At 36.2% G+C, this 26660-nt stretch overlaps 1 protein-coding gene across 1 annotated transcript in view; it reads left to right on the forward strand.

The window, feature by feature from the left end:
- Window positions 1-26660, forward strand: part of EYS (eyes shut homolog) — a 1965296-nt gene that overhangs the window by 535706 nt on the left and 1402930 nt on the right. The window contains 1 exon segment of the mRNA XM_066360293.1: window positions 696-703. Within this exon segment, the coding sequence (XP_066216390.1) occupies window positions 696-703 (8 nt within the window).

Here is a 26660-nt window from a genome sequence, read left to right on the forward strand (position 1 = left end):
TATTTACTACATGTTAAGAAAGAGTCTATGGAACATAAATGCTGTGGCTTAGTAGATAGAGTGTCTGCCTAGAGTGGTGTTTCCCAACGTGGGGCCCACGCCCCACAGGGGGGCAATTCGATAGTTAAGGGGGGCAATTTGAAAATAGACTCCACACGACTTTAACTCTTTCGCCCGGGCCATTTAAATGCAATGCTAGATATCGGTACCAAATTTAACAAAAAATGCAATTCTTAAATAATTGCGGTAAATAATTATTAAGTATAATTTCGTTTGACGAGACCAAAATATCAACTGGGTGATTGGCGTCGTCAAGTAAACTTCGTCCTGGGTTCACCACGGAGCGTGCCGTCTGCCACGGGGAACCCCGGACGTTTTAAAAACTCGCTAAACAACGCAGTTATTCTCACCTAATTGGCCCATCGCAACTTCTGTAGTGTTTCACATCATTCAGTTGGTGTTAATTTGAAATAAGTGTCAGTCAAAACTGTTGTAAAAGCTCATCGATTTAATAAATATACATATATATTGTATAGATATAATTGGTAAGTATTTGATTTTATTTTTATCAATATTAAACTCTTTATTAAGTACTTCTTGCATTGGGGCTAGAAAGCAATAATATTTTATAAATATTATTGGAGCTATAATAGTGCATGCATGACAATTTTAATTTTAGAAGCATAACTTTCCAGAAAATGTTGTCAAGTGGAAAAAATATAGATACCTTTTGATTTGCAGTGGTAGTGTAGTAAATGTGTTATATACATTTAAATAAATATGAATTTTTAGTATACATTTACTCTATGTCACATTGAATATATTTTAACACATATTTTAATATTAGTTTTTAATTGATCTTATTTTTATTATAGCCCATAGTAAAATGAGTGGTGCAAGCAAGAAAAAAACTCGTCAATATTCCGAGGAATATTTAAAATTTGGGTTCATACCCGCTGTTCACGATGAGCGGATTCCTTTTTGTCTTTTATGCCAGCAATGCTTGACCAACGAATCAATGAAATGAGGTCATCTTGAGGCGAATTTGAAGGAGAAACATAGTGCTCATATTAATTCAGATTTGAGTTACTTTAAAACTTTAAAGAAAAATTTTGAAAAAAGAACATTAAAGTCTCTATTTACTGCTCATACTTCAACTAATAATCATGTTCTTGAGGCTAGTTATCAAATTTCTTTATTCACCGCTAAAACTGGAGAAAATCACACTATAGGAGAGAATTTAATAAAACCATCAATATCAGCATTTCTTAAAACAGTTCTTGAAAAAGATGACAAAGATGTGAAAGCTATGCCACTCAGTAACAATTCTGTTAGCAGAAGAATAGACGAAATGAGTGAGGATATTGAAAAACAACTTAATGAAAAGCTGAAAACAAGAAAATTCTCCTTGCAAATGGATGAATCAACTTTGAGAGATAGTGAGGCAGTATTGATAACTTACATAAGATATATTGATAAAGGACATTTTGCTGAAGAAATGTTGTTCTGGAAAAGATTAGAAAGCACCACTACCTCCAAAGATATATATAATAAGCTAAAAAACTACTTAGATGTCAATGATATACCAATGAAAAATATAACATCTTGTGCTGCAGATGGTGCTCCCAATATGATGGGCAAGAAAAATGGCTGCTTAAAATTGATGAAAGATGCGAATCCAGAAATGATTCTTGTGCATTGTGTTATTCATAGGGAAAACTTGGTAGCTAAAAACATCTTGCCTGTTCTGAATGAAGTATTACATACAGTAATAAAGTGTGTTAAAGCTATTAAAGCTAGTGCTAAATGTGAGCGTCTTTTCAAGCTATTTTGTGAAGAACAAAATGAAGACCATTTGTTGTGAGACTTTTACTTCATACTGAAGTCAGATGGCTATCTGAAGGAAACTGTTTGAAAAGAGTTATGGAACTGTTTGATACTCTTAGTGATTTTTTAAGCGACAAACCTGAAATGAAGTATCTGTTAACAATAGATGATAAAGCATTTGTGAGTTATTTAGCCGATATCTTTGAAAAACTAAATATATTAAATAAGCAACTTCAAGGAACAAATAAAACTCTTGTTGATGCAAAAGCAAAGATATTTGGTTTCATTACCAATATTGAGTTATGTCAGAAACATATTAACAACAAAAACTTTAAACAGTTTCATTGGCTCCAAAAATGTGAAGTAACTGATACCGCTTTACTTGTTATTGTCAATCATTTGAATATTCTATCGGCTGATTTAAAAGAAAGATTTTCTGATTTAAAACAAATTGATTTCCCAACATGGATGATGCAGCCAATGTTAGTGGATTTGTCTGATATATCAAATATGCATATCAAGAAGAACTCGCAGAATTGCAAAATGATGAGTCAGTTCAAGCTTTATTTAATATCAAAGGAGCGATGGCATGGCTTTGTGAGGAAACAGAAATCAAATACCCAAATTCAACCAAATGTGCAAGAAAACTATTGCTACCGTTTCCATCTTCATTTTTAGCTGAATGTGGATTTAGTGCTGTAAATGATTTACTGGTAAAAAAAAAAAAAAAAAAGAAATTGGCTGGATATAACACAACGTGGAGACTTGAGACTAAAGTTAACCAAATTGGAACCTAGTATAAAATCTCTGTGCAGCAAGCATCAAGCACAAGGATCACACTAAATTAAAATAATAAATTAATATAGAAAAATCTGTATTGAAATTATTTGGAATTTAAATTTCTGTTTTTCATTATATGTTTTGAAATTTTACTTACTGTGTTTTGTTAACAATTTCATAGTGATTTCTTCCTAGAACCTATCATTTATGTTTATTAAGTGAACAAATCAATTTTTTAATGTTAAAAATTATGTATGTTACATAGGGGGAAACATAAAAATTTTAGAAAGGTTAAGGTGGGGCATGGCACAAATAAGGTTGGGAAACACTGGCCTAGAGTATGGATGTCCTGTGTTTCATTCCTGGTCAGGGCAGACAAGAGAAGTGACCATCAGCTTGTTCCCTGTCCTCTCTCCCCCTTCTCTCCCTGTTCCCCTCCAGCAGCCAATGGCATGATTGGTTCTAGCAAGACCCCAGGAACTGAGGATAGCACTGGAGTGAATCAGCCTCAGGTGCTAAAAATATCTTCATACTAAACCAACAGCCCCAGATGGGTTTGACAGGTGGATCCTGGTCAGAAAGCATGTAGGAGTCTGTCTCACTATCTCCCCTCCTCAGACCTAAAAACAAACAAACAAAAAAAGAAACAGAAAATAAGGTAAAAAAAATACATAATCTTACCATAAAGTGAAATTTATACTATTGGTGCAATGCCCAGGATTTAAGAGAAAACTTCATGAGGTGGGCAACATTGGAACTGAATTTAAAAAGCTGAGTAATAGCAATATCACAAAGAAGAAAACCTTATATTTTGGGGAAAAAAATGAAAGATCAGAATATATTTAGGAAACTAAAAAAGTCCTGCACTCATATTAACAGGTGAACTGGGAATAAAATAAGAAGTGATCAGAAAATGATGTAGTTGTCAGGAAATACAAGGTTTATACAATACTATGAATAGTATGGAATATGCACTATAATTTATGCCAAGACAATGATTTTAAATAAGATACATCATGATGAAGATTACAGTTTATAAAAATCACTCAGTGTAGATGTTAGATTAGAAGAGATAGTAGGTTGTGAGACAAGCTAGTATGTAATTGCAGTAACTGAGACTAAAGTTCGTGTGATGTCAAATGGTGGCAATTAGAAAATGGGGAACCAAGAGAGGAGTAGGTGGTTATTTGGGGAAATATGATAAAGTTATAGAGATATCTGGATCTGAACTAGAAATATTCACAGAGAGATGGAATTTAAATATAGAAATATTGGACATATCTGAGAATTATGAGATAAATTTTGGGGGGGCACACAGACATATAAGTGGTAGTTGAAGCAAAAGAGAATAAAAATTCATCCAAATGTCATATTTAACATGAGAAAAACAGAGCTGAATAAATATCATATAAAATATTGACATTTAAGGGTAAACATTAGAGATAGCTACAAAGGTTATTGAAAATAATGACTGAGAATTAGGGTCACAGAATCCAACTTTGTGTGGTCACACTCACACTCAAACTGACTCGTAGTCAAATAAAATGAGAAGAGTTTCTAACTTTAAGACTTTTTGAAGATTATTGGTCTAGTCATATGTAATTGTGCAGCTTTGTGGCCTTGTCCAAGTTCTGTCTCAGAGTCTTAGATAAAAATCAAAGGAAAATCACAGTTGCAATGTAATGTTTAAAAGAAATCTCATTTAAAAAATATAAATTATTTGGAATAGTAAAAAATTTAGACATAAAATTTCTGCTCAATGTACTCCTTATCCCCAGAATTTGGAACTAGAATAAAGAGAATAGAAGTAATAAACCAAAGGTTATATGACTAACTTGAGACTTGAACATCGCTCTCCAGGGTTTATTTTCACTAATGCACCATTAATTCTCTTACCTTTCTTTTAAAAAAAATAACTTTACAGGGTTTTTATTAATCTGTAGGGAATAAATTTAGAAAAAAAATTGGTGCAAATAAGGAATGCAGATGTGGCAGAGATACTACAAGTAGTGAGAGGCATTTTTGATGTCTTACGATCACTCGTTTCCTAGGTCTAATTCATCACCTTCATAGTAAGGCTTAGACTCTCTTTCTTACTCTCATTTCTAGTTGTTCAAGGTAATTAAGTGAAGATAGCTTTATCCTTCTTTTTCTTTATACCGAACTCTCATTTTTAATTGTTTCAGATTTCAAGATAATGAGGTAAAGACATTTTTATCCCTTGCTTTTTTGAAAATAAAGAAATAGGTGAAAAATGTAATTCCATTTTTGACAAAACTAGGACATCTGCAATACTGACCCGTAATATGAGTGCATAGGGAACAGATGGAGGGTTACAGCTTATTGCTGAGAGAGGTCAAAATTAAGGGCCTACAGAAAGCAGATACTAATAGAAAACAACTTTATTTTTAAATCACATTATACTCCCTTAGAAATACTCAGATTATCAGTAATTTCTCAGAAGTTTTTAAACCCCATCATTTCTTCTCTCCCACCCATTAAAACATATTCAAATTGGATTAAGTCACGTTTAGTCGACTTACTTTAAAAGGAAACTACTATATGTGCAAACTTAACATCTTGCAAATGTAACATATCTTCACAAAGGATAAAAACAATAATGAGCCAAGCAAGACATAGCAGCTGAGAGTCTTGGCTATAAAGTAAGGTCTATATTTCATTCCTATTATAAAATAATATGATTGATGAAGACTTTTAAGTTATATAGATTCATTACTAATCATCAATCACTTTTTTTTAGATAATTTTGAAGGCGTATATTGGCACATGCCTCAAATGTTCAGTGAAACTAGGAAGCCATGGTTAAGGCACAAACTTCTGACAGAGCTATAGATGCCTGTGTATGTATCTCTTCTAATGTTTCTTCTTGCTTCTTTTATTTTACTTTTACTTTATTAACCTGTTAATTATGAAAGGAAGTTTTGAGAGAACAGAATAGATAATTTGGGTAGTAAAGGCAGCAGTAGGAGGTTGGAACTGATAAAAAGAGATTGGAAAATGTCGGAACAATGGTATGTATATGAAAGAAAGTATGACTTACAGTCATGCGTTTGGGCAGAGACCTCGTATTACAAAAGTGTGAGATAAAGTTAAATGAGACACCATTTATACAGTTGAATCAGTCTCAGTAATGGTGGATAGGAATTGAAAGAGGACTTTCTGATATGTAAGGGCTTTGTTGCTCTGTGATACAATGTAATTTGAAAGGAAGGTTGATCTTTGAAGCAGTCTGTTATTATTGTTATTATCACTGTTTTTCCTCTTCTGCTAAATAGTTGCATCTATTTAGGCACTAAGTCTTGTTAATTATATTTCTTAATTATCTAATCACTCCCTGTCTTTTTTACCATTTTCTCTGTGCTAGTTTGGAAAGAAGAAAAAGCCTTTCTTTCCAAGAATTGCATAGAGATTTCATACAAAGAACTTCATGATCTGGAAACTTTCTGTTGTCATTTCCTGCTGTACTCCATCCATGTTATTTCAAAGCTTTACCACTACCAAGTTTGTGAGGTTCTCAAAATGTGATGGAGTCCCTGAGTCTTGATGCTTCAGAACATTCTTTTGCTCAAAAGCCTTCTCTATCAGTAGCCTTCTTAATAACATTCAAGACTTGGGTAGTTATTACCTTTCTTGAATTTTACTTAAGATGCACCACATTTATTTTATCATTTGTTTATTTATCTCTCCTTCTCCATAAGGTCCTCAACAGGATTTTGTTTTGCTTAAGTTTTATCCATAATATAGGACTTTCACATACCAGACTAAAACTCTCTGTTGAGTAAATTACAGATTAAATATATGCACTGAATCTTGTCACTAAAGTATCTGAGGTCAACTCCTGTATTTTTTTTAAGTGAGGAAACAAAATCAACTTACAAATTATTCATTTTATAAAGTTAATGACATAAGACAGTGCCTACAAATCTAGCCAAAAATTAATTCATGAATTGTAATAAATGTTTCTAAGACCCATTTAATTTCCAAACTCCCCAGTTGGAAAGAAATAATTTGAGAGAAAATTCTGCCAATGCACTTGGCATGCTCAGTAATGGCGATTGCTTCAGGGTTGTATCTGGTGGAATCTCCTGTTCAATGTCAAATTTGAAAGCTTTAGAGAAAATAATGACACCTTCTGGGTGGCAAAGTTGTTGTTGTGGGAAAGACAGCCTTTCCTTTGTCTTTGTTTCATCTATTTCATTAGAGTCAGTCACCTACATGTCAGGGTAGTAGCTCTGATAAAAGAGTTATGTTCAGCCTTAATCTAGATAAAGTGCAGGTAATACTCAACTGTCAGTGGAAACACTGATAGAATGTGGCCTGAAAGAAAACCAATTGTTTTTCACAAAGACACCATACCTTTCCTCAATTTTGAAGATGCAAAATGATTTTAAATTTCTCAGTCCATTCTTATGGATAAGAACTTACATGCTTAGGAAGTCCAGTGGACCTGTGCTACACTGTCTGTATTTCATGATGTTTTTTATGTACTTATTTTGATTTGTAAACTTGTGTGTCAGTTACTCATGGCACCTTCATCTTTCCTGTCTTGAAATGATATAACAAAATAATATGCTAATTTTTGGCTAATATGACCAGTTTAATTCCTTTTGAACTATTAATTTTGGTTGAGTAGTTAGTCTCATTAAAATACAGTGTGTCCATAAAGTCATGGTGCACTTTTGACTGGACACAGGAAAGCAACAAGAGATGATAGAAATGTGAAATCTGCACCAAATAAAAGGAAATCCCTCCCAGTTACTGTAGGATGATGTGGCAGCATATGCAGATGATGATGTAACACCATGTACACAGCCATGCCAGTCGAGATGTGGATGGTACAGAGGAAAGTTCAGTGTGTTGTGTGGCTCACTAAATTCGATTTTGTGACCAAAGTGCAATGTGAATATTGGCGCATTTATACCAAAGCGCCACCACATAGGAATAACGTTACTCGTTACTCGGTGGGATAAGCAGTTGAAGGAAACCAGCAGTTTGGTGGAGAAACCCCGTTCTGGTAGGCCATCAGTCAGTGACGAGTCTGTAGAGGCTATATGGGATAGCTACCTAAGGAGTCCTAAAAATCTGTACATAAACCCACATCGAACTGCACTGAATAGGTATGAAACTGGGAGAGTTTTCCTTTTATTTGGTGCAGATTTCACATTTCTTTTGTCTTTTGTTGCTTTCCTGTGACCAGTCAAAAGTGCACCATGACTTTACGGACACACTCTATATAAAGAGGCCCTAACTATTAGCTCAGTCACTCAGAGCATTGTCTGGAAACACCAAGCATGTGGGGTTAATCCCTGGTCAAGGTACGTACAAGAATTGACCAATGAATGCACAACTAAGTGGAGCGCCAAATGCTTCCCTGTTTCTCTCTCTCTCTGTTTCTTCCTCTCACTATCTCTCTAAAATCAATCAATAAATTACAAAATAAATATAGAAGGAAATCACCTTGAAAATTGTTTTTTTTATTAATTATGAGAATTATATACCATGAGGTAAATTTCAAACTGATGTTCATTTTTTAAAATTTCAGTTGGATAAAATAAAATGCTCTGGTTATTAACCAATAGGTGTGTTTAATGTATATAATTAAATACTACTTATAAGAGACTTCTCAAAGACTATCCTAAGTATTAAAAATCCTCCTACTCTCTTTACTCCTCCTTTGCTCATATAATTCTTACAGTTTAGAAGAGATATATTAATATTATCCAATAATAAACAGTGTTGTACAATCTTTAAAAATGTTAAACTCGTCATTATAAAGGTGTTCAATATATAATGTCATTGTAATTATCCAGAAACAAATAATTCTTAGATGGTCTACTTTGAAATTAGCTATAATAAACCAGTTATATCACTGTAGAAGATAAACTATTATAACATATTTATCTTCTTATGTTTCTATCTTCTATCATTCCTTTTTATTTTCTTCCTTTTCTTTATTCTTCATCACTTTTTGCACATTTTTTTGCTTTTGTTCTCTACATTTATCATTTATCTATAACTTTAAAACATTCTTCTATTTTACTTTACAGTGCATAGTGTTTATTTTCTTTTTAAAAGTGATGTGCTTTATGATTCATAACTGGAATGAATTCTTGAATGATTAATCATATGATTATGCAGGAAAACTATTCATTTTGATTTGGTATCTTTACTGGAGTTGTCACTATAAGGTTTGAAAGAAATATATAAGATTTAAATCCTATTTTTCATGAGCTCATATATTGCAGTAAAGTTAAGACATATAAATGAATATGTGTATCTTACAACCATCTATGATGGATGCCTGTGGTGGGAGATAATGTGTAATTAATATAAAAGGAAGAGGTCTTCTTAGGCAATTATTCTGATGGTTTAGTTGTAAAATAAATTTAAATACTTGGAATGATATCAGGTAATAATAATGTGTTTTAAAAGAATATAAAGATTATTATGGGGTAAAGAGAAGACCAAAATCATCCCATCTATTTATCAGTGGCATTTAAAAGCTAGAGAATACAATAGGTCACATCATTAACATCATTAAAAAAATTTTGTATGACTGCACTGTGCTTAAAAAATCTAAAAATATGCTTCTCAATTATTTTATTTTTATTTTTACACAGAAATCTCACTGATGATCACTCTTGTCATTTTGAAGCACGAGTTATACAAGTAAATACAGAAAGCTGATATTAGAAATCAAAATGATACTGTTGATTAAAAAAACATGGCTGCATTATGCATAGCATTAACAAGAAAAGGACATTTCACTAAAATAAAATAAGATTAACCATTATTCTTGTCACCAAAGTAGATAGATTTAAAAATAAGTACTCAGCTAAAATATTTAGTAAATATTTTCATATAATATTTGAATTTAGGCATTGTTTTTTTATTTATTGGTGTATAATATTACCTCATATTTAGTGTTTAAAAATAATATACATTTATTATCACACAGTTTATGTGGATAAGGAGTCCAAGCATAGCTCAACTGAGTCCTCTGTTTTAAGATCTCACTGGAATCATGATGTTGACTGGGACTATGATCTTATTTGAGACTCAATTCAAAATTGATCCACTTTATTACTCTTATATTTTTCCCATTTTCCTAGTGAGAGGAGGGAAAATAGAAAGACAGAGTCCCACATGTGCCCCGACCGGGGTCCACCCAGCAGCCTCTGTCTGGAATCAATGTTCTGCCCATCTTGAGCCATGCTCTCAATAGAACTATAATTAGCACCTGAGGCTGAGGCTTCACACAGCCATCCTCAGTGCCTGGGGCCAATGTGCTAGAACCAATTGAACAGGAGGGAAAGACAGACAGAGAGAGTGTGTGTGTGTGTGAGAGAGAGAGAGAGAGAGAGAAGGGGAAGGGTAGGATGGAGAAGCAGATGGTAATCTTTACTGTGTGCCCTGACTAAAACCAAACTTGGGACATCCACATGCCAGGCTGATGCTCTACCACAGAGCCAACTAGCTAGGGCCAGTGTCCCAGTGCCCACTTCTAAATTCCTTTCAGGTACAGGAAGCACCTAGTTCCTTGCAGGCTACTGAACTAAGGGCATCAGTTTTTTGCTGGTTGTTGGCTGAAGGCCACCTCCACTCCTGTTTCATGACCCTCCCATATGATGGCTGACAATATGGCAGCTTGCTTCTTTAAAGCCAGCGGAGAAAAGTCATTTAATAAGATTAATGTTACAACATATAAGGTAATAATGTAGCATAAATACATATAGGTAACATAATACTATATTCATAATCACAGACAGTGGTACCTTGAGATACGAGTTTAATTCATTCTGTAACTGGGCACGTAAGTCAGTCAACTCATATATCAAACTAATTTCTCTCATTTAAAATAACTGAAATAGATTTAATCCATTCCAGCACTGTGAAACATCCCCAAGCCATCTTAAATTATGAAAAAGACATGTTTTTAATTAAGAAACACACATGTATACTTTACCAATGCATAATAAAATATATGAAATAAAAGAAAAAAGTGTTATTTAGTACTGTATTCTTACCTTGGAGACAGAGGAGTGCAGCTAATGGAAGTGAATGGCGGAGGGGGAGGGAGGGAGGAAGGGATGCAGGCACTGTAGACACGTAAACTAAAACTGCACTTTCTTAACACTAAATGTAAACTAAAACTGCATTTTCTTTACTTTAAACAAACTAAAACTGCACTTTCTTTACTTAAAATGAAACCACAAAAACTTAATTGTAAAAAAAATGCACTTTCTTAAATTTAAACTTAATCTAAGCTTAACATTACAAATTTTTTATTTAATCATTACCTATTTTTTCCTTTTTGGCTGCACTTTCAGCACTTTCACTTGCAAGACTTTTAAATACAAATCTATCCAAAGAGGTTTGCTTTTGCCTGCCTTTTAAAATGTTATGAAAATGTTACAAACAAGTGTCATTAAAGTGCTGAAGCACAACCAGTTGAAACTTTTTCTGGGTGTTTCTTTTCAATGAAACTTGAAAGCTTCTCCCACATTGCCAGCATGTCTTTAATTTCACCTGTAGAAATCACTTCTGCCCACTCTACATCCTCCTCACTACTAATTTCTTGCAGAAGCTCTGTACGTTGCATCATCTGTAGCTCCTTCAACTCCTCAGTTGAGAGTTCCTCCTCATGTTCCTCAACGAGCTCGTTTACATCACCCTCATCTACCTCCAGACCCATCGACTTTCCGAGAAACACAATCTCCTCCAACACTTCTACCTCGGTCTCGGTCTCTGGTTCGAATCCTTTGAAGTCCCTGTCAGCAACAACATCAGGCCATAACTTTTTCCAGGCCGAGTTCAAGGTACTTCTTGTAACCTTTTACCACGCCAAGTCAATAATGCATAAACATATCACGATGTTGTAGTGATCTTTCCATAACTCTCAAAGAGTTAGAATTGTATTCTCAGTCACCTCAAAGCAGCAGCAGAACAAGTGCTTTGTGTAAAGCTTTTAAAGTTGGACATGACCTGCTGATCCATAGTTGCAAGATTGAAGTCATGTTGGGTGGGAGATAGAGGACTTTCACAAATTTGAACTCATCGAGAATGTCATCTTCAAGAGCAGGTGGGTGGGCTGGAGCATTTTCAAGGATTAGTAATGCTTTCATTGGGAGTTTATTTTCTTGAAGATATTTCTTCACTGCAGAACCAAAGACAAGATTTACCCATTCAATAAAAAACTGCTGCATAACCCATGCCCTAGCTTTGGCACACCACATAACCTGCAGTTTTTCTTTAAGAATCTTGTGAGTCTTAGAGGCTTGAGGATTTTCAGAATGATACACTAGCAGTGGCTTTACTTTACAGTCACCGCTAGCATTTGCACACAATCAAAGGGTCAGAGGTCCTTCATGGGTTTATGGCCTGGCAGCTTCTTCTCCTCTGCAGTGATGAAAGTCCTCTTGGGCATTTTTTTCCAAAACAATCCTGTTTAGTCACAGTTGAACACTTGTTGGGGGATGTAGCTTTCCTTTGCAATAAGCACAGCAAAATGTGCAATGTATTTATTCCTCAGCTGCCTTAATGTCAGCACTCGCAGCTTCACCATGCCTCACCACGGAGTGGATGCCAGATCTCTTCTTGAAATTTTCAAACCAGCCATGACTTGCCTTAAACATATCTTCTGCTGCCTCTTTTGAGGTTGATGATTCTTTCTTCTTCAAGTCACCATAAATAATTCATGCCTTTTCGCATATTAGTTACAGTCTTCATCACTGTATCTCCTGCCAGCTCTTTCTCTTTCACCCACACCAGCAGAAGCTTCTTCATTTCTTCATGGATATTTGTCCTTAATTGGAATATAATTGTAGTTCCTTTCACTGGATTTGCACTATTGATGGCATCCTTTTGTTTAAGGACGGTATAAATTGTGGATGTATGTGGTCATAGAGCCTTGCCAGTTCAATCACTCGTACACCATGCTCATGTTTTTCTATTATTTCTTGCTTTACTTTTATTGACATAATTTTCTTCTTCTTCTCACCACTGTCTTTTATACACACTTTCTTCACCCCCATGATAGCACACAAAAAATGTTAGTAAAAAATGCAAAAATGATGCAAGGACGAGTACATTGCATGAGATTCGACTTGATTCTGCAGATAACACGTGAGAAAGAACGAGATGCTTATTTTGTGCTGCTGATACTGGACCCACACACCAATGCACCAACTAGTGGCAGCTTCCCGAATCACAACTTGTATCTAGGAATTTCACTCGGATCTCAAACAAAAACACCAACCGAGTCACAGCTCGTATCTTAAAAAAAATTTGTATGTTGGTCTGCTAGTATCACAAGGCACCACTGTATATGTTTTTATCTTTTATTAATTAGAAGTCAGTGGCAGGTCTGGCCACACTCAAGATGATTACACAAGGATTTCCTTAGAGTTTACCCACCACATAACCTTTAAATTAGTTATAAAAAAATATAGAAAACACTTTTATATGAATATTACTTAATTAAAAAATGTATTTATCTTTCTGGAATTATCAGGCACTACACTAAATATTAGTTCTACTAATTGATTTGGCATTGGTTTGCTTTATCATTGCCTAAGAATTATCCCCATAATTACCTCTAACATATGAAAAATAGAAAATATAGAATAGTAATAACATACTACCCAGAAAACCCAGTGTCATTTAGTATGGTTATGTAATTTGAATAGATAGTGCAGATGTGATTTGAAAATAATTTTTTAAATGTTTCTGTTCCTACATTTATAAACTCACTAATTTAGAACACTAATATTTCAGTAAAGTCATGCTGCTAACTATTTGTAGTTCCATTTTGCTCTGCATTATACTTTACACTTTGCAAGGGAAATTAATTGAGTATAGGGGAAAAAGAGTATGTACATCAAAGATATACAATGATCATTAAGGACCTTAAAAATAATGAGTATAGTTTTCATTTTGTTTGCTTTTACTTTTATATTATTTTTTAGGTGATCTTACCTGTTAATAAATTATACTTATGAAACAGCAAAATAAACAATACTCAACTGATATATTATGAATGTTGTCCTTAGATCTTTACAAATTTAATAAATTTCAGTTTTTATTAAAAAAGGTTAGAGAGTTATATAGCTTTATATAAATTAAAAGAAATTTGTGGTAGTATTTTTCCAAATTGGCAATTTTAAAGAATGAATCATTTTTGGTATATATATATTTATTCTGAATTTTCTTAAACCTTTAAAGAAAACATTTTTTTAAACATTAGAAACTTACTTTTTTGGGAAAATTGTGTACTTGAAAAAACAGTAATGGTTCATAAGCAGTCCTTTACATCTTATTTCCATATACAACTTCTGTTGACCTTTTAGTCTTTCCTCTTTTAGTGCCATTTCTAGACTCTTATTACTTGAGCAGCCTTCCCTGAATTCCATCTAGATTTCCATTCCATGTAACCTTTTAAGTAAATATGATATTCATTTTGTGTGAAATCTGGAACACAAAAGTCAATTGATGCTATCACTTTCTATTTATTAGTGCAGCCTAATATCACATGTGCTTTAAGCGACTGTAGTATATTTTACATCTTATTGTATTTTCTTTCAACCAAAAGTATATTTTATTTTTCTCATGAAGTATTATCAATCTAGATGTTCCCAGTCTACTTAATTGGTATATCAATGCTTCAAGGTTAAATTATATTCATCTTCACTAAGCTTCACTCTTCTGGTTTAATAGTCTATCTTGTTTCAACTCTACTGTTGTTTTAGTACATTAACTTCTCTAAGGTGTTAAAAGACACCAGCACCTGTGTTCTGCCTTCTTAATCTCCAGGTACATTACAGGCAATTACTAAATATCTACTGCTTGAATTAAAAAGAAATATGACACTAAAAATGTATTTTTAGTCAATGACATAGGAGAGGAAAATTTCAGAGCAAAGATATATAGAGAAAATTAATCCTGATGACATTGCTGCACTACTAGACCCTTCAACCCTGAGCTAACCTACCTTTAAACTTGAATTGTTGTGGAGTAATTTGTTTCTTTATTAGTTATGTCATTTGGCAATGAGTTTTTCATTGCTTCCGGCTAAAGGTATTTCTAAATTATATAAATTGGATATATCCAGTCCTACTGATAATAATACATATAGATTATTATGAGGCTATCATGAGAAGAGCAAAATTAAACAAAAAAAACTATGTGTGAAGAACTAAACTCACATCATATAATACAAATTATATACATCAGACCATAGAAGTTATATTCATATTCTATTTCTCTATAACAATTTGCTACAATATTAGCAGCTTAAACACAACACAAATTTATTATGTCATAGTTTTCATGATTCAAGTGTCTAAGCATAGGTCATTCAGGGCTTTTCTTTGGGGTATCACAAACTGCATTCAAGGTATCAGGTGGGGGTACAATTTTATTTGTGGCTCACAGTACCCATTGAAGCTCACTACTGGTTGGAAAAATTCAGTCTCTTATATTGTAGGACTAAGGTCCCCATTATTTCACTAGCTGCCAGCTAGGAACAATTTTCGGCCCTTGGAGGCTGCCCTGAAATTCTCACCACGTGACCAACTCCATAGGGTTTCTCACAATGTTAGCTTATTTCCTCAAGGCCCGCAGGTAATTAATTCTCTTTTAATTGCTCATTTCATATTGTTAAGTCCATCCAGGATAGCACCTCTTTAAGTCAAAGCCAAATGAGTAGGGACCTTAATTATGTCACAAAATTATTTCTGCTTAATAATATGGTATCTCATCATATTTATAACTTGTTTTGGCTCTTAATGGAAGATTATACAGAGCCATGGAAACTTGGACATGGATATCCTGAGAGCCAGCTTAGAATGATGTCTACCACAAGAATTATTTTGAATATACTGTCGTTATCCTTGTTTACAAAGGTGTGAAAAATAATTGTCCATGATGAGATTTACTGTTTAATAGATGCTAGAGAAAAGTATCCATCTGATACCAAAAAAAAATGATTATTTTATTTAATGCTGTAGCACTATGAAATTCCTTGAGTATATATTTCCCATTTTTTCACATTCTATTAAATTGGGTCCTTCGCTGCATGTGTTACATTTGGCATATTTGGTTAAGTAATTCTCCAAACACGGTCAGATTTGAAAGTGTTTTCCCATTGGGTAGAGCGATACATAGTTAAAATTGTTACATGCAACAGTATCTGCTATTTACCAAAACCTAAAGATTAACAGTAACTGTGTACTATTAGAACTGAATAGACTGTACTAACAATTTGCTTTTGTTGCTTTTAGAATTTTTGTCTTTACTGAATCTTAAAAGATTTAAGTATATAGAAAGACTATATGGCACATGTCTGGAAGTCAGATATCAGCTTACTACATTTCTTAGCTTGATAAAGATGTCAAAGTTTTACAAATGCATGACAATCTTCTAATGTTAGCTAAAATAATACCACAAGTAAACATCAGAGAAGCCCTAAAAAGACATTAACTAAATAGAAGTTCCTCTCTTGAGCCAACTCATTTATTCAAATCAATTTTGAAATGCTACATTTCAATGGCTATCAAAGAGAGACTATGTAATCAACTCAAAAAGAAAGTAAATGTAGTTTATTTTATAGTTCTCCATGGGAAGACTAGACAAGAAATGTTGTTGTCAGTAAACTAAAATATATATCCAAAAACTTTAAAAAATGTTTAGTATTTAAGGACTCTTTCTATCTTTATTAACTCATATTTTATAATCTAAAATATGAGATTAATAGTATAGAATAAAAAAACCCTTAAACTGTTTATACTAACACAATCACCTAAATTTATTGCCTAAAATATGACAGTATGTTTTAAAGTTTTTATGTAAGCTAGTAGACTTTCCTCAGAAAGTTTGTGAAATATGGTATATATGAATTTGGAAGAGGAGGTTTTTCTGTTCATGTCTTCCACTCAAAAATTTAATGCCTATTCCATCTACTATATTCTATGGCCAAAAGTTTTGCAGTTTGAGGTGCAACAGAAAAACTAGCATATATTTCTTTTTCCTTCTTCACAATTTCATGGATAAAAGACTGATTCCTACCACAGAGCTTAGCAACCTCAGCATAACTTTTTTTTCCCTTAGATTGAGAACTTTTACCGCCCTGGCCGGTTGGCTCAGTGGTAGAGCGTCGGCCTAGCGTGCGGAGGACCCGGGTTCGATTCCCGGCCAGGGCACACAGGAGAAGCGCCCATTTGCTTCTCCACCCCTCCGCCGCGCTTTCCTCTCTGTCTCTCTCTTCCCCTCCCGCAGCCAAGGCTCCGTTGGAGCAAAGATGGCCCGGGCGCTGGGGATGGCTCTGTAGCCTCTGCCTCAGGCGCTAGAGTGGCTCTGGTCGCAACATGGCGACGCCCAGGATGGGCAGAGCATCGCCCCCTGGTGGGCAGAGCGTCGCCCCATGGTGGGCGTGCCGGGTGGATCCCGGTCGGGCGCATGCGGGAGTCTGTCTGACTGTCTCTCCCTGTTTCCAGCTTCAGAAAAATGCAAAAAAAAAAAAAAGAGAACTTTTACCTTTTCTCTGAAAAGAGCACTTTATACCTTTTCTCTGGCTGATCTGAATTGTCACCATTGCTGCTTTTGGGTTATTATTAAGTAAAATAAGGATTACTTGAACACAAGCACTGCAATACCACAGCAGTTGACCTGATAATCGAGATGGCTACTGAGTGATTAATGGATGTGTGGCATATACAGTGTGGGTACACTGAACAAAGAAAGATTCCTGTCCTGGGCAGGATGGGGCAGGGAAACATGTGATTTCATCAGGTTACTCAGAACAGCATGGAATTTAAGACTTATAAACTGTTTCTGGAATTTTCCATTTAATATTTTCAGACTGGCCAGTTGGGTCAGTGGTAGAGCGTCATCCTAGTGTATAGAAGTCCTGGATTCAATTCCTGGTCAGTGCACACAGCAGAAGCAACCATCTTCTTCTTCATCCCTCCCCCTCCTCTTCTATTTCTCTTTCCCTCTCACTTTCTCTCCTGCAGTCATGTCTTGACTGGTTGGAGCAAGATGGCCCCAGGCACTGAGGATGGCTCCATGGCCTTGCCTCAGGCAGTAAAACAGCTTGATTAAAAAGCAATGAAGCAATGGCCCAGATGGGCAGAACATCACCCAGTAGAGGGCTTGCCAGAAGGATCCCAGTTTGGGTACAAGTGAGAGTCTGTCTCTCTGCTTCCCCACCTCTCACTTAATAAAAAAATAAGTGAATATATATATATATATATATATATGTGTGAATATATATATTTATATATATACACATATGTGAATATTCATATATACATACACACACATGTACACATGTATATATATATTATATTTTCACACTGTGGTTGACTTCAGGTAACTGAACCTGCAGAAATTAAAACTATGAATAAAGGGGGACTGTATATCTTTCTCTGTGAATATCAAGTAGATTGTCAGTTATTGTCAGAGCACCTGTTGCTTGTACAGTCATGTATAGCTTAAGGACAGAAGTATGTTCTGAGACATGCATTCTTGGGCAATGTTGTCATTGTATGAACATCACCTGGATGACATAGCATACCACACACCTATGCTATATGATATAGCCTATTTCTAATGGGCTACAAACCTATGCAGCATGTTACTGTACTGAAAATACTGTAGGTAATTATAGCACGATGGTATTTGTGTATCTAAACATCCAAATGTAGAAAAGGTAAAAAAAAATTGGGGTAGAGGAGTAGTGTACAATTCAACCCAGAACAGTAGGAGTAAAAGGTATAGAGACAAGTAATAAACATGTTTTTCTTATATAAGCATTTACCAAACATGTTATATTGAGAAATACGTATACTCTGTGTAGTTTGAGAATTAAGCCTGGCCTGTGGTGGCACAGTGGATAAAGCATCAACCTGGAACACTGAGGTCTCCGGTTTGAAACCTTGTGCTTGCTTGGTCAAGGCACATAAGGGAAGCAACTACTATGAGTTGATACTCCCCCTTCTCCCCACTCTTTCTCTCTCTCTTAAAAAAATATTGGGAATTTAAATCCCTGGCTGGTTTCCTCAGTGGTAGAGCATTGGTATGGTGGATGTCCTGAGTTCAATTCCTTGTAGAACCCCCCAGGAGAGGTGAGCGTCTGCTTCTCCCCTCTCACTCCCCTTATCTCTATCCCTCTTATGTCTCTCTCTCTCTCTCTCTCTCTCTCTCTCTCTCTCTCTCTCTCTCTCTCTCCCTTCTGCATTCCTCTCCTATGTAAATACATGTGGTTAATACATGTGACTCTGGACAGAGAGATGGCGGATGAACACAAGAAAATATAGGAATGCCTTTTAATATGTAAAGAGACATCTTTCTACCATTGTGTTGACTTGTAAATTTTGTTTTCTCCAAAATGATGTATGACTTGCAAATTGAACCTGGTCCTATCATGTTAAAGGACATATGACTATAACCAATAGTGGTAAAGGGCTCTGAATTACAATTTTTGCTTCTGTACTTCCCACTTACAAAACTATAAAAACTAGGTAAAACAAAGGGCCAGCACTCTCTCCCTCAGATTTCTGTCAGAGTTGCTGCCGCTTGGCCAAGCTAGACAATAAAGCTTTGGTGTGTAATTGATGGACCTTGTTCATGTCTTCAATGTTTCGGGTCCCTCCGGATTAGGATTAACAATGTCATACCTGGTGCATAAAAAGTACTCAACTAATGTTCATTATATTTGGAATGGGAAACAATGACCAGCATATTTCATGAGTTATTCATATCATATTCTAATGTATTTCCTCCTTTACAATACTCTAAAAATTATATGGCCCCTAATGTAAGAGAATAATTTTTAATATATATTCATTCATTTTGTTCTTTTTTTTAATGCTAGTGACTTTTTGTAGAAGATAATTTGCATCTTTGACTTGGAGACATGCTTTTTCTATCAATAATCCAAATATTGCTTAAAGAAATCAATCTTTCAATAAAGTTCAAAATATATTTTTAAATAGTTACATATGTTATCTGCTTAACTTGACAAAATAGGGCTTTAAATGTTATTGTTAAGTATATATAAAAAAGGAAACTAGTATAATCAAAGTAATCAAATTGTTCTTCCTTTCAACATTTGGGTTATACTGAGCTGAAAAAGCATAGAAAAGTTCAACTTAATTCAAAATTAATGAATTATTATAATTCTAGAATATAAAGAGGAAGTAATATAAAAATATAAATCAAATTATATTTAATGGAAAAGATTAACTAAAAAGAAACAAAATAATTAAACCTAATAAAATATGAATTTAGTTATATTTTCCTTTATGGGATAGATGTGTTTCAGTTATTTTGGTTATAAAGCTTATTTTCTTCTGACACCCATTATGAAACTAAAGAAGTTTTCCTAGGAGAAAATAACTCCTGTTAGACAAATTTGGAAAATTTGGCAAGAAAGACCAGTAATGATGAATACATCAAGAGCAAGCTGTGTATTATGAAATACCAGTGGGACAAAGCATGCTGTGAGTTGTAATTCAATTGCTAAATTTTTATTTTCAAAAGCTTGAATGTTTTACCATAATATATTGATTATGCAATTTTCTTTGAGCATTATCTGGTCTTTGAATTGTCACTTACACTAATTAGGTGTGCTTACTAAATACACAAAATAAATATCTTCTAACACATTGTTTTTATTTCCTGTTTTCTTGAGACCAAGAAATTCCATAGCAGAGGTTACAAACTGGTATCTCTTAGACCAGTATATAGAAAAAGGCTGTAATATACATGACTTATTATTTAGCCAATATGTAATGTTAGAAATTATGTTAGGAAAAAGATAAATATCTCTCTTCTCTTGAAAATCTGAAGCTCTGTTCATATTCCTACATGACAAAACTTTAGCAACAGACATGAGGAACACATGATATCTTTTTGGATGTTAGACATGCTTTCCTATTTGCTACCTATCCAGAAATTATTTGGCTCCTCCCATTTTACTAATTTATGTTAACTGGGTGTTATAAACATTTGAAGTTCTGACCTCTCCTTTAACCTGAAGCTGAGAACTCACTGTTGTACAGTAATTGAAAAAGGAAAGAAAGAATTTTCTACTTATTCCTAGGTAATTGTGTATTGCTTTGCTAATAATTTACTGACTGCTTGTGATGAGCAGATTCTGTACTAGGCACAGTAATAAAGAAAAAGATGAATGACCTACTTTATCTGGCCTAAAAGGGGTTGTAATGTAGTGATAGAAACCGATACGTAAAGAGGATATACTGTGGTAGATGTGCCCCACAGGATGCTGTTGGAACACAGAAGAGAAATATCTAATGAAGTTGGCAGGGGAGATGATCTGAAGAGAAACTGTGTCCTAGAAGATAACTGTAAAGCCAGAAGCCAGGGCTATCAGGGCTGCCATCATAGCCGCCCAGCCCATGCAGGTTCGCATTGGATTCGGACAGTCGGTAAAGAAACAAAGGAGCCACAAACTGGTGGGCCATAGTCTTTAATCCTAGCTTGCACCTGGCGGGCAAGTAAAAATACACACTGGGCTCCAAAACCCAATCACATTCAGTGCTCACAAAGCTACTGATTTATCCGAGTTTCCTAGAATCAAAGGTTTCTAGCTCACCAGACTTATTCTCCTCAGTTCCCCATCTCCTTCCTTCTCCAGCGTCAAACTGCACAAACTGGCATCTCACTCAGCACTCCGCCATCTCGGCTGCTTCTCCTGGCCACATGGCCTCTTTCTGCTCTCTGCTTTGCTCCCTCTGCTCTCTCATGCTAGTCATCCCAGGAACCAAGAGCACAAGCTCCCGCTCCATCCCATTTTATAGTGTAGATTCAAACCCTTAATCCAATATACAAAACAGGGAAGTCTCTAATACAAAGTCACTTCTCTGAGGCATGATTGGATTGTACCACCCCACATCAAACAGGGTGGGAAAGACTTAATCCCAAAACCAAGCCCCAGGTTACAACGATCCCCAACACACATTAATATCAACTGGGCGACGGCCTCACGTGGGCAGCACCATCTTTAACAAAGTGAGCATAATACATTTTATCTGCCCAACAATAACAGAACCCTGGCTTGAAAAAAATGAAGGGATCTTTAAAATACATTTAGATTAGATTATCACTTTCCTGGTCTTTGGCTATTTTGTTTTGCTTCTGTTAGGATTTCAAGGTGGATGGCTTTTCCAGTGTCAGGTCTGGGGTATGTAAGTCAGAAAGAATACCCAGGGATCATGTTTCAGTTTCCTAATGTTTGTTTTATATACTGCTCACAAAAATTAGGGGATATTTTACTGTTTCATATTCATTTTGAAATATCCCTTAATTTTTGTGAGCAGTAGATAACATTCAGGGTTTTTAGCTGTACTTGGCAGGCTTACAAGGGAGAAATGTATCTACTCCATCTTTGTCCAGAACCAAATATATATATATATATATATATTAGCTCTCAATTATTAAATTACTATACTCTTATTTAAGTCCTTTATGAATATCTCATTATAACTTCAAGGTGACATTTTTATGGTTTACTAGGCATCCAAAAAAATTTAGAAGCAGATATATAGGGAAGATCATGCTATTTATTTTATAATTAAGCTCTACAAATATTTAGTTGTTGAGAGTTTTAAGTTTATCTTCATATTTTTATTTGAATATCTATCATGATTAGTGAGATTGAAAGTTTTCTTTCTTTTGAAGATTTTATCTCTGTTGGTCAAATAAATTTGTAAAATATAATTTTTATGTTTGCTCACTGACAGTTTGCATTGGGGGCTGGGCAGTACCAGGTATGTGATCTGTGAAATTGCAAATCACCTTCCTGCTTGGGAAGAGCCATTGTTTTGCTAATGTTTGCTGGAGGAGAGGTTTTAGTGCCAGAAAATTTTGAAAAGAGAAGAAGAGGAAGAAAGAACCCATGTTTGCAGAGTGAGAGAGCAGAGAGAATGCAGAGTGCTAAAGGAGAAGCCATGCTGGAAGGGAGAGAAGGTGTGCAGATGGGGAACCAGAGCTGAGGGGCTTTTGTGAGCTCCACTGAGACTGGCGGGGCCTTTGATTGTAGGAGAAACCAGAGAAGATTCTCCTGGTTGTTGAACCAGAGAATGTGTCAGTGGCTTTGGGAGACCTGTGTGTTTGCTCGTCGGCCTATGCGAGACTTTAATAAAGGAATGGTCCACCATTCTTTGGCTCCAATGTTTCTTTACTGTCTGCCTGAATTCAATGAGAACCTGGATGTGCGTGGCCTCGGCGTTGGTGACAACTGGCCATATAATATCTTTTTCATCAACAGCTCTCAGAACCCTTTCTTAGAAAAAGTCTCTTTTATTAATATCTTTCATTAATACAAATACTTTCCTTGAGACAGGTTGGCTGCAGCCTGGGAATAGAGGGTAAGTGTCTTTTCTCTGAGGAAAGGAGCAGAAGGCCGCCATGTTTATAACCCAGTACAAGAAAGATGATGGCTCTCTCTATGTCCAAGGGCAGATGAGCGTAGTGTCAATTATACAACATTCAGGGTTTTTTTGTAAGTGTATTGATAAGTGTTTTTTTTTATTTTAATGAGGTGACATTGCTAAATCAGGGTATATATGTTCAGAAAACATCTCTAGGTTATTTTGACATTTGATTATGCTGCATTCCCAACACTCAAAGTCCAATTGTTTCCATCACCTTCTAACTGGTTTTCTTTGTGCCCCTTCCCTCCCTCCCACATCTTCCTCTCTTCCCCTCCCCCATAACCATCACACTCTTGTCCATGTTTCTGAGCCTCATTTTTATATCCCACCTATGTATGGAATCATATAGTTCTTAGCTTTTTCTGATTTACTTATTTCGCTCAGTATAATGTTATCAAGGTCCATCCATGTTGTTGTAAATGATCCAATGTCATCATTTCTTATGGCTGAGTAGTATTCCATAATATATATTTACCAAAGCTTTTTAATCCACTCAGCCACTGACAGACACTTGGGCTGTTTCCAGATCTTTGCTATTGTGAACAATGCTGCCACAAACATGGGGGTGCATATCTTCTTTTGGAATAGTGTTATGGTATTCTTAGGGTATATTCCTAAAAGTGGGATAGCTGGGTCAAAAGGCAGTTCAATTTTTAATTTTTTGAGGAATCTCCATACTGTTTTCCACAGTGGCTGCACCAGTCTGCATTCCCACCAGCAATGCAGGAGGGTTTCCTTTTCTCCACATCCTCGCCAGCACTTATTCTGTGTTGTTTTGTTGATGAGTGCCATTCTGACTGGTGTGAGGTGATATCTCATTGTGGTATTAATTTGCATTTCTCTAATGATTAGTGATGTTGAGCATTTTTTCATATGCCTATTGGCCATCTGTATGTCCTTCTTTGAGAAGTGTCTATTCATTTTTTTTGCCCATTTTTGGATTGGGTTGTTTGTCTTCCTGGTGTTGAGTTTTACAAGTTCTTTATAAATTTTGGTTATTAACCCCTTATCAGACGTATTGTCAAATATGTTCTCCCATTGTGTAGTTTGTCTTTTTATTCTGTTCTTATTGTCCTTAGCTGTGCAAAAGCTTTTTAGTTTGATATAGTTTGACTGGAAAGTTTTTTATTTCTCCTTTACTTTTAAATGATAGCCTTGCTGGATAAAGTAGTCTTGGTTGTAGGCTCTTGTTCTGCATTACTTTGAATATTTCTTGCCATTCCCTTCTGGCCTCAAGTATTTCTGTTGAGAAGTCAGAAGTCATCCTTATAGGGGCTCCTTTGTAGGTGATAGCCTTTTTTTCACTAGCATCTTTTAATATTTTCTCTTTATCACTTAGCTTTGGTATTTTAATTATGTTGTGTCTTGGTGTAGATTTCCTTGGGTTTCTCTTTAATGGAGTTCTCTGTGCTTCCTGAAGTTGTGAGATATTTTTCTGCCTTAATTTAGGGAAGTTTTCAGCTAAGATATATTTGAACAAAGTCTCTATCCCTTGTTCTTTCTCTTCTTCTTCAGGAATCCCTATGATGCGGATGTTATTTCTCTTCATGTTGTCACAGAGCTCTCTTAGAGTTTCCTCAGACTTGAGTCTCTTTTCTTTTTTCTGCTCTGCTTCCATGCCTTCATTTATCTTGTCCTCTAACTCACTGATTTGATTCTCAGCTTCATCCATCCTGCTTTTAATTCCTTCCATTGTGTTCTTTATATCTGATATTTTATTTGTCATTTCTGACTGATTCTTTTTTATTATTTCAATGTCCTTTTTTGTATTTTCTATCTCTTTATTTGCATGTTCGTAATGACCATCCATTGTTGTTCTAAGATCTTTGAGCATCCTAACAATAGTTATTTTAAACTCTGCATCTGGTAATTTGGTTATATCTGACTCATTCAGGTCCTTTTCTGGGGATTTCTCTTAATTCATTTGTGTTGCATTTCTCTGCCTTCTCATTTTGTCTGTGTAAAAGAAGGTTTTGGCCACTGGAGTCCACTGGGTGTGGCCTCTGTGTTTCCTATGTGTGGTCTGTCTGCAGGCCTGCCACCCCCTCTGCTGCTGCTGCCTAGGGTGTTCGGGTGTGGGGGTTGCCAGTGCCAGCCCCCTAGGGCTGTTCTGTGGTTTCCGCCTCTCCTTCATAGAAGGGGCTCTGATCATGTGCTTGGGTGTACAAGCCTCAGTGGCCTCAGCCTTTGCCCTGCCCTCACGGGTAGGGTTATGCTCTGCACTTGGCTGCAAGTTTGGCCCTGAGGGCAAGGGTGAGCACCTTTGCTCAGCTGCAGATTTCTGCCTGATTCTGAGCTTTCGCCTCACCCCTGTGGGATGAGCCTGCTCGCGGGATGGCTGCAAGCCTTGGCTCCACAGGCTAAGCTGGGTGAGGCTCGTGCCCTCGCTCAGTTGCAAGACTTCACCTGTTCTGGGCTTTCACTCCACCTCTGCAGGAGGAGCCAGCTCTTGCATCAGGTCACAAGCTTCGGTTCCAGTGGGCCGGGACAGGCTGCACTCCTGTGTCCTGCTCAAAGGTCGGTCTCTGCTCCTTCTGGGGCTCCTGCCCTTCCCCCGCAGGCTGGATTGCAGGCAGTCCTCAGCTGGGCTTGACCACTTTTGTGCATCCCCTCCACCCCAGCCCAGCCAGACTGAGCTCACACCTGGGCCTCAGTGGTGGCCAGCCAGCTTCTGCCCTTGCCGAGGGAACCGCGCTTCTGCGTCCTGCCCTTGGGTGAGCCCTCAGCCGTGTGGATGGGGGTGCTGCAGCTCAGACCCTAAGACTCACTACTGTAGTCCTGAAAGCTTCCTCCTTCTAAATGACTCTGCTCTAAGTACCATGGGAGAGCTTGTTTGGCTGGTGTCTTGCTTACCTTTGCTGGTATTGCTGTTTCCAGGGGAAATATTCACTTCAGATTTGGGGAGTGACTCATCCCAGGGGTTAGGATGGCACCCTCACAGTGTTTCTCCCTGTGCCTCCTAGATTACACTCTCTTCCCACTGCTCCGGTCCTCTCCTCTCTCCCCATCCCCCATAGCCCCAGGTGAGTGGTTGTGAGAGAGGTTTTCTATGCGGTACCTTTAAGAAGAATCCTGGGTCTGAGAAATCAGTCTCTTTCTCACAAACAGTATCCTGACTTGTTTCCAGCTAAATACTGTCCATTTGCCTCTTCTAGGCTCTAGGCCTGCAGGCTGGGGCTTTGTTCCTGGGTCTCAGGACCCTCCCCTCTCTGCTAAACTCACTTCCCGCCACGTGAGTCTCTCCGGGCTACCGTTTGCTCCCAGGAGCTGGGAAGCCCTCTCTGCATTTCTGATTTTCCTACCAGTCTCAGTGTGGCTTCTTCAGTGTTTCTTTGTTGAAGAGTCCTCTTACTTTAGTCCAAAGTTGGTTTTTCCAGATGATGGTTTTTAAAATTAAGTTGTAATCCACTTTGGTTCTGAGAGGTGGAAGTTGGTACGTCCACCTACTCCATCACCATCTTGTCCTCCCATGCTCTCAAACATTTAGGTTTTCTATGCTGAGTTTCTCTGTTGTGATGCAGGCTCTAATTATCCTTTCTTTATAAAAATTTTTCATAACTTTATTTTTTATATTTG

This window comes from Saccopteryx leptura, chromosome 1 (assembly GCF_036850995.1).
Source record: "Saccopteryx leptura isolate mSacLep1 chromosome 1, mSacLep1_pri_phased_curated, whole genome shotgun sequence".
Lineage (NCBI taxonomy): Eukaryota > Metazoa > Chordata > Mammalia > Chiroptera > Emballonuridae > Saccopteryx > Saccopteryx leptura.